Source organism: Limulus polyphemus, unplaced genomic scaffold (assembly GCF_000517525.1).
Source record: "Limulus polyphemus unplaced genomic scaffold, Limulus_polyphemus-2.1.2 Scaffold3639, whole genome shotgun sequence".
Classification (NCBI taxonomy): Eukaryota; Metazoa; Arthropoda; class Merostomata; order Xiphosura; family Limulidae; genus Limulus; species Limulus polyphemus.
In genome coordinates, this window is record NW_013669249.1 from 101427 (window position 1) to 110830 (window position 9404).

Here is a 9404-nt window from a genome sequence, read left to right on the forward strand (position 1 = left end):
ATGAGATTCTAGAAAGATCATGTCCGTTCTTGAGCTCCAGACGCCCTCTATTTTGTATATATATAAGCCGGCAAATGAAGTGACGGTAGATAGATAATTGCAGACAGACAGAGACGGGCAATTGAGTCAAGCGCGGTAGTGAATTTCCACAGTTAATACGTTTGCAATCTCGATAACAAAACACACACTGTATATTACCGTCACTACCGCTCCCTTGACTCAATTATCTGTCTCTATATCTATCTATCTGCAATTCTCATTCCGCTTTATTTGCCGGGCTTATATACTAAAAAAGAGTGCGCCTGGAACTGACTAGAGTTGCCAGGACAATTAACGATATTTCGAGAATCTCATCACGTGTTACCAGAATCACGTGACTTCCACTGTCGTAATACTAGGGACGGCTGTCTTTATCTTAGAGTCTCTTACCCAAACCGTTTAACTCTTGTGTTGCTTAAGATGTTGTTCAAGAGATAAGTACCCAGCACCATTACTCTTTTATGTATTCCAAGTGAACACATTTTGAATTACTTTTTTTCGTAAGGTAATGTTCCCAACTCGTGTTTTTTTGGCGATTATTTCTTACTTAACCGATTTACGGATTACGTTTTGTAAACGATAAAACTTATGATCATCTAGCCACTAAAAGGTTTGACATAAAGAAAAAAAACACCACACAAATTTGTTGTTTATACATAGCTCTTATGAATATGATTTCGCAAAAGTTAAATGGAAAATTATTCCTGGAGAATCGGAGTAACTTCTTTACAAGTACGTACCAATATTATTTGCTAAAATGAAGTCAACTGTAAAACTAATGCACGAAAACTAGAAGGCAGAAGGAGAGGAATATTTTTTTTTTCTCATTATTTCATCTAGTGAATTCTTAGAATGGTAAAAAGTTATTTATTAATGCTCAGACTCTGGATTAATAAATATGTTTAAGAACAACTAAAGCTATGATCAAGCAATCCAGGGGGATTGGGAACGGCTCAGGAAAATTATTTCATAACGGCTCTTCCTTAAAAAACTGAGTGGGGTGCTGCATAACCTATAATATACTCTAGTACTACTCACACAGTTCACAAATTAATAATAAACTGTGAATTTTTTCTTATTTTACAATCTAAAGTTTATTAAATTTATTACCCGTTTATAAGTTTGTATTTATATGACCAAAAAATTACATGAACTGAATTTAATTCACACAAAATTAATTTTAAAAGAGTAATATAATTACCTGTTCGTCACTCGTCAGCTGTTAGCGAGAAACTGAACATCCGATTAAGTCCTAATTAAGCAGTTTAAAAAAATCAAATCTTTTGGATAGACTGTCCCTGCAAGCAATTATCACATTATCTTTGTTTTAATCGTTTCAAAATGTTCAATTGAAATAGAAAAACAGTTCCAATATTTTACAGTGATAAATTGTCACATTTTACTTTTCATAGACCTACAATTCAATCGATCTTGACCAAGTTACTACCAGGCAGACTGACATAAGAAACGTTTCCATAATTTGGGAGTGTGTGAGACTCATCGAATTTGAACTTTGGTAAATTTGTAGGGAAAACGAATTTTTTAGCATCACTCTGCTGAAATTTCGTAAGTGATGCATTATCGTAATGTATTTAGATATGAACCCTAATGAGGAAATAAGTCAAATTATTTATAAATTATATTATAATTTATAGCGATATTCACTTGGTTAGCGCTTTTACTTTTAAGCTACTATAAACTTACTTGTAGGCAAAAGCGGCAGGAAGTTACATACTAGCATTTTGAAAGTTTGAAGCTAAATAACTGCATTATATGATTTCATACAATGTTACAAGTATCGTGTGGTGATCATAGAATTTTGCTTAAGACGTAATGCTATCTAGTATGAAAATTTTTACGTACGTATTGTACGTGTTATAGTCGGTTATGAGAAATAAAAACAAAATTATGAAATGCAAGAAAGTAATGCATTATTACTTACATTCATTTCTTAATGACGATTTTATGTTATAAAACGGTACTTTCTTAGAAATAAGAAACATTACAGTTTATTAAAGTATCTAAACAGTTGCATTTTATTTATAATTCTTCAATTCGTTTATTAAATATTGTGAAAGTTAACTGGCAAAGCCTAAAGGGTAAATACAAAGGTGTATTTTACGTTATTTTAAAATATTTTCTTAATAAAAAGAAGTTTTTGTAAAATATAATATTTTTGCAAAGAGATCCAAAATTCTTTACGCTTAGCGCAATTAATATGTCGTTGTTATAGTATGACCTTCATGAATAAAGAAAAAAGTTTAAAATGCATCAGGGATAGCAATATCATTAACAGCCTCAATAATCTATTTTTAAGCAGTTACAATACATTTTACTTCATACTTTGATATTATAGAATTCATATTGTTGTAATCTATATTTTCTGTTGTTTTAATTTAGATGTTCATAAAAGTAGGCCTAGAATCTCCAGAAATTTCACGGTGACGTCTATGCATGGGTGCAGCTATACTTATAAAAGTAAAAAACAAAATGTGTTTTTTGTTCGCGAACTACTTCGTGGTCTTTGAACCAAACTTAATAAGATGATACAATGGACCAAGGGCCATGTCATATGGTGGTTACTATCTGACCCCACCCACCACAGGCCATGTTTACAGCCAAAATTTGCTTATTTAGATAATGACTCCGTAGTCTTAAACCAATTTTATTTCTAAAATTTTTAATTTTGAGTTTTTCCTTGAAATTGTTTTTAAGTTTTTCTTGGAAAATGTTTACTTTACTCATTAGAAATGTCAAACATTCACATTTTTGCCAGGAAAATGGTAATCAAAGCACAAGGTCAGACCCTTAAATTGGCAGGGCTACATCTGAAAACCCCCTTGCTTTTTACATGGTCAGTTCTACGTTGGGTGTTCAGAAGTAAAATCACCAAGAAATATTTTAAGCCCAGGAAGAAAGAAGAACTTCTAATGTGGCTATGAAAAAACAGAATGCCAACAAACACTAAGATTGTGAGAGGGATTAGTAAAGGTAATAAAGTAATTTTAACACAATTTCTGTAATATAGAATAAAATAGGTGTGAAATAAAGTAACTATAAAGTAAATTATGTGTGAAATAAGTTATGTATATATTGATAAATACAAATTATAGATTTAATTTATTAGTTCAATCCATACTTCAGTCGTTATACCCCCGGACGTAGGACAAGTGTCTTAGCTTGTTAATTTAATTTTATTTATACATAGGAGTAAGAAGTTAGTGTAAAGTATTCAGAATCAGTGTGTGGATGATCGAGTATAGTTATCCACTAAAAGTTAGTGTTTTTGTAAGCTAATCAGTAAGTTAGTTAATGTTTGCTATTAATTAAGAACATTTCTATTAAACGTTATTAGTGTATTACAATTAGAATTACACGAGTTTCAGAGTTTACTTTGGAAGATTTGTTTGTGAACATAGGCCTACAACTTGCGTCAAAATGAACGTAGCCAATAGCAAGCGTTATCATCAGACGTACTAAATTCTATATTATTTTTACCAAATAATCCAAAAAGAACCCATCTAATGATAGAACACGTTACAACAATATTATCAAGCTCTTGGTGATTTCTCATCATTTCGAATAAAAAAAAAACACGATTTGACATTAATGTATTGAAGAATATTGATTATATTTCTAGTCTTGGTACTATTTTCTACACAGTATAAGCAAATAGCAATAGAAACATAAAAAACTATATACCTTGTTTAATAAGGCAGAATTTTGCATATAACATACGACTCATGATCACTTAACAATACACATAAACTAAAGACCAAAAGCAAAGTCTGCTTTTTTTCATTTCTTTTACTTTTATAAGTAACTTGAGTATAGTCTTAAATGTTTTGAATTACTGTCAAGGATTTAAAAAAGACTATTTTATTTGTCTTGCATTAACAGCTTTGTCTTGACATCAGATAGTCATGTGAAATACTGTGGTAGTTTGAGTAGTTAATAACTGTGTCATTAGCAAGCTTTAATGAGTCAAAAATTACCACACAAATCAAAATATATAAAAAACAAACCCATCTAGTGTCTATCTCTCGACTCTGCGACAAATTAGGAGGACTGGTTGAGGGGAATAATATGATAGTTTGAGTTGATAAAAAGTCTTTACTCTTTACTAATAGTTACTAGTGATTAACTCTCTAGCACAATCGGTAAAGCACTCGCTTATAGTGTAAGAGGTCCCGATTTTGAATCATGCCCACTGGAAACAGAAAATTAAATTACCACACTATGTGTGCTACACTTAGGTGCGTGAACACAAAGTAGTGATTTTAAAGAATTTATAATAGGCATCACGATTGTTAGTTTTAGAACTGAAAAACCACTTGTTTTCATTGTGGAATGGGCTAAGTACGTAGCAGATGAACATGTTCTATTTATCGTATTTAAAACATTCAAACTCGTAAATACACACTTACAATGAATTTATAGTTTGTGGAAATTACCGGCTGTTTCTTTTCCATTTAGTTTAGAAAAAAGGTTAACATTTTATGTTCATCAAATTTCTCGAAATTGTTCACAATTAAATGCATTGAACACATCGTGTTGAATTCATATCCATGAGGTAGCCAGCTTTAAAATGTGCAAACCTTATTCTTGTGCTAATCACACATTGTCAAGGGCTACCAAATACCCCGGTATTCTTTTACTTTCCAGCGGAAGGTGGCACTGCAGACGTCTTTAGACTTATGCTAATATGTTCTCTTGCAGCATCGATCAAGTATAGATTTAGAAATAAATGAAAATACTGTCTTTCCAGTTTTGAAAATGAAGTGATCAGTTGATGTGAATGACAAATGCAATCTGGGAGAGTTAGCCCTATTCAATATTTATATAATGGCCGATTCTGTTAGTCTTGTTCAGAACTAGCTAAGATTTCACTTGCACTTAGAGAAAGAAATGTTAACTTCTATGTGCACATGAGCGATTGAGTTATCTCCCTTGTATTTGCGTGCTGTTGAATAGACCAGTGGTTCCAAAACTCTTTTAGTCTGGGCCCGGCATGACCAGGTGGTTAGGGCGCTCGACTCGCAATCTGCGAGTCGCGGGTTCGCATTCCCGTCACACCAAACATGTTCACCCTTTCAGCCGTGGGGGCTTTATAATGTGATGGTCAATCCCACTATCCGTTGGTAAAAGAGTAGCCCAAAAGTTGGCTGTGGGTGGTGATGACCAGCTGCCTTCTCTCTAGTCTTACCCTGCTAAATTAGGGACGGCTAGCGCAGATAGCCCTCGTGTAGCTTTGCGCGAAATTCAAAACAAACAAACTTTTAGTCTGAGGTTCCCCTGATGTGAATAAAAAAAACTTTGAGGCCCATGAACCTATAACTTTAGCATGGTGATTGAAAAACAGTGCTGTAGTAAAAACAATAACATCTCATTTCGATATACTGTATCATTTAATTAATTCAACATATTTTTTTATCGGCTTATTGTTTATTTAGAATTAAAATTAATTCAGCATCTTTGTTTTCGGACCATTTTTTGACGGACGGTCTGTATCAAAACTACATTTCGACATTATTTGGTATTTCTTAGATAGTGTTATGCCACCGAAATTTGTACTTGATGGCAATGAAAAATAGAAATATAGATTAACTTGCGGTACCAGGATCACCCAGAAATAAATTTGCAATAGTTCATACCCCAGCCATTGTAAACAAACTGTGGTATCATGTAACAGGTGAAATTACACGAACACAAAGGCCAATGGCAAAAATTCATTCATGTGCCCCAGAAAACAGTGTACAACATAATCAAGAAGGATCTCAATCTGGAAAAGTGACACAAGTCACATGTACAAAAGCTTCTTCCACGACATATCCGTTCAACTGTTGCAGACCTCAATGAGCTGGAGAATGAAATGGACATTCATGCTATACCATAGGAAGACATACTGATCAAGTTGCTAGGTGCATTGCCTATAAATTTATTTGTTATTGAGGAGTTAAACTAGATGTCTTGAAATCTTTGTCCTCGTACACTATATTTGATTATGGAAAGTATACATAGAGGAATGGTGTGCTTTGAACATGACAGTAATGCGACGGAGCCTTTTGCATTGGAAACTGCGTTGTAGGACTATTGTCAAGGTACATGGTCATCAGATAGAATATGACTAAACTTAGCAATATGGACTGTAACGACGTGGTGAGGCTCTAAAATCGTTTTAATATAACATACTCATCCTTTGTATATTACAGTTTTTTTTTATGTAAAAGCTCTTCAGGTGTAATGTTTCCAGAGTTCCATAATATAAAATGTACCTACTAAAGTATTCTGTAGTAGAAAATAATAATAATATTTTATGGGCCAAATATTTTAACATCTTTTTTTTAAGGTTTCTATGCCTCGTCGAAAGAACCCCAAACTTCTACAAGACATTTGTCTTCAAAAAGTTGCAGAACGTGTATGTACACATAGTGTACGTTCATCAGCCTCCATTATACACAAAGGTATTAGCAAGGGTGTATTTTCAGAAAATCTACAATGGTTACCGTCTGCTGTAATGGAAAAAGTAATAAAAATTGTTCATCAACTACAACCTGGTGGGATATACTATAATCAACTGGAACTATTGCTATCAGCGAATGTCCGAACTCTTTGTCTCCAATACTCAGCATCCAAAAGTTTACGTAACGTTCCTTTGGGGTTTCAACGACTACTGAGAAAGATTGCTGCATGTGGAACAAATTTAGTCGATCTGGCTTTAACTGGATGTGTTTTATGGAACAACGACGAACTAGTAAGTACAATCAGATGTTTGCCTTCTCTGCGTCGTTTGGTACTTTACAGTAGTAAACTGAATGATGATGTACTGGTGACAGTTGGAGAAACTTGTAACTTCATTGAAGAACTGTATATTAGTGGTTGGTATCTTTCTGACCAAGGTCTCTTAGGCTTGTTTGGGAGTCCGACTGAGAGGGGTGGGTGTCCACATCTACACACTTTGATAATTGACAGTGACCGTAACTACCAACCAAATATTACATTAGAAGCTGTTGTCAGAGTGTTGCAGAAACAAACACAACTCATCCACCTGAAGATACCAAAACTTACAGAAGCCATCCTGTTTCTAGGTAAAAAAGAAAATGTTCTTTCAGCTCATTCTTCTATTCGACTTGGCCTCATGACATACCAGGATGACCTCTATCAAAGTCCCTTGACGCCAGAAGATGTTAAGACCCTGGTATCCTTATGTCCCTCATTAAGTGAAATCAAAATAACTATTGATGACCCGAAAGCCATCAATGAATTATCTAAGTTGAGTTTCTTGACTCATTTGTCTCTTACTGATTGTAGGCATCATACTTGTCGGGATTTTATCGAAGCTTTCACACAGCTGCTAGCAGAGGTGGGTATTCATATATCCTATCTTGAACTAGTAACCACAGAAGTGGATATTTCTGCCATCAATCGCCATTGTCCACACTTAAAAAGCTTGGAATGTCTGAAAATACTTCGATTCCACCGGAATGGAGGACTAGATCAGCAGTCACCCTATTTTCAGGAACTAACCACTTTAAAGCTGTTTCCATCGGAAGTAAACAGCATCAGAGAAGAAGAACTATTCTTGCTGCTTGGATCGTGTTACTGTTTAAAACACTTGTTTGTTGGCTGGTGTGACTGTCTAACCGACGACTGTATGGCGCGTATTTTACAGAAAAATTCCTTCATGCGTCTCCAAGAACTAGAACTGTCCGACATTCCAGCGATTACAATCAATGGGATAAAGCCTTTACTTCTGTCTGAAAATGATCTTAATTCGTGTAACATATTATCGTGCGATCAAATATCTAAAGACGATGTCGTTTCTATGAAGAAAATGGCTGAAGCTTTGAATTTGAATTTAACTATTAAATTTTATGATTGATTAAATAATAAATAAAAATCTTAAAGAATACTTTTGTATATGCTAAATAAATTAAAGATATTCGGCATTAATTTACAACTACAATTTCTAGTCACTTAGTATTTATTGTAACCAATTACGTAAATATCTAAATATAAAATATTGTGTCGTTGTTTCAAATAATGGTAATAAAATATAGGATTTATTCGTAACATTATTACATTTGTTTAATAGAATAACTTATAATGCGATCAAAGCTATGTTTGTAGCTCTTATTTGTAATACAGAACCTATCAACCTACAATGCAGGTAATGAATGAATCATGTCAATAACATTTTCAGAATAAGCTTTGTGTGTCTCTATTGTTCCGTCTTTTCATCAAAAATGTTTCTTCTCCTTTGTAGAATACACTTGTAACTTATTCATTATTTAATGGTGATTTTATTATTTTGTTATTTTATTTTGGATAATTAAAACGACATTGTAAATACAGTTAAGTGCAGTATTATTTTTGCCTTTTGTATAAGTTATTCTATTTGTATATGACAAAGAATAAAATGAAATGCTTCGTATAAGATTGTTTTTCTTTTATTAGTAGTATAAAATGTTATTCTTTAATTTGTAACAATACGTATAGCATTACTTCACTGACTATTTGCACACTTAGAAGCTTCATCTTTCAAATCTTAGTTAAAAATCACAGTAAATTTAGTAATACATATTTGACTTAAATAAAAACTTCCACCAAACATGAGTTGTCCTAACTGTCAAGGGTTTCTTTTGTTCGATCAGCAGTAAGTTTACGAACTTAGAACTGTAAAATCCGAGGCTCGATTCACCGCAGTAGACAGAGAGCCCATTGTTTAGCTTTGCACAAAAAAATAATAACGATATCCAACAATATTTATTACATAATAATAAAGCTTCAAATTACATTTCACTGTACTTACATTTAGAAAATATCTGATAAGTAAATGTTTCAAAGATTATATGACATTTCTCTATGGATGCATTACTTGCTAAAAAAAACAGGTATCATGCTCGTAGACCATCTCAAGATACCGAGCATCTGGCAGGGTAAAGGAATTCTGAAATATTCCATTCGTATATGAAGACAGTTTATTTTAAGATAACTTGAGAATGTATTCTGATCATCGCTGGAGAAAGTTGAAAATTATACAGGAATGACTACATTGGTAAGAATGAAATTTATTATAAATATATACATATACACGAGCGCTTAGAAGTTGAAATAGCGAGTCTGATCAATTCGGCTTCAGTATGGTGGTGAAGAACTGAGGGTGTCCACTTTACGTTGAAAAACAGTCATAAACTGTGAGGTTTGACATGATGGGAAAACACAAAACGAATATTTAGTTAATAAAGATGGCGTCGGCTACCAGAGGCAACTTTAATCAGACTTTCACTTTATGAAGAAATGTTCATTTTCTAATATTAAAGATTACAGCAGTCCTAACTCGCCCAAATTGATAATTTTCATAA

At 33.3% G+C, this 9404-nt stretch overlaps 1 protein-coding gene across 4 annotated transcripts; it reads left to right on the top strand.

Annotated features, from left to right (window-relative positions):
* The first annotated feature begins 1299 nt into the window (after window positions 1-1299).
* Window positions 1300-8398, top strand: LOC106469746. 4 transcript variants are annotated; one of them, XM_022398303.1, is made up of 3 exons: window positions 1300-1605; window positions 2440-3030; window positions 6389-8398. In XM_022398303.1, exon 3 carries the CDS (start codon window positions 6395-6397, stop codon window positions 7919-7921), a length of 1527 nt encoding a protein of 508 aa, XP_022254011.1. In that variant the 5' UTR covers window positions 1300-1605; window positions 2440-3030; window positions 6389-6394; the 3' UTR covers window positions 7922-8398. The 4 variants fall into 4 exon arrangements, with proteins under 4 accessions (XP_022254011.1, XP_022254010.1, XP_022254012.1 ...); XM_022398302.1 differs by having other exon boundaries at window positions 2816-3030; XM_022398304.1 differs by having other exon boundaries at window positions 1300-1555; window positions 2816-3030.
* Window positions 8399-9404: the final 1006 nt, after the last annotated feature.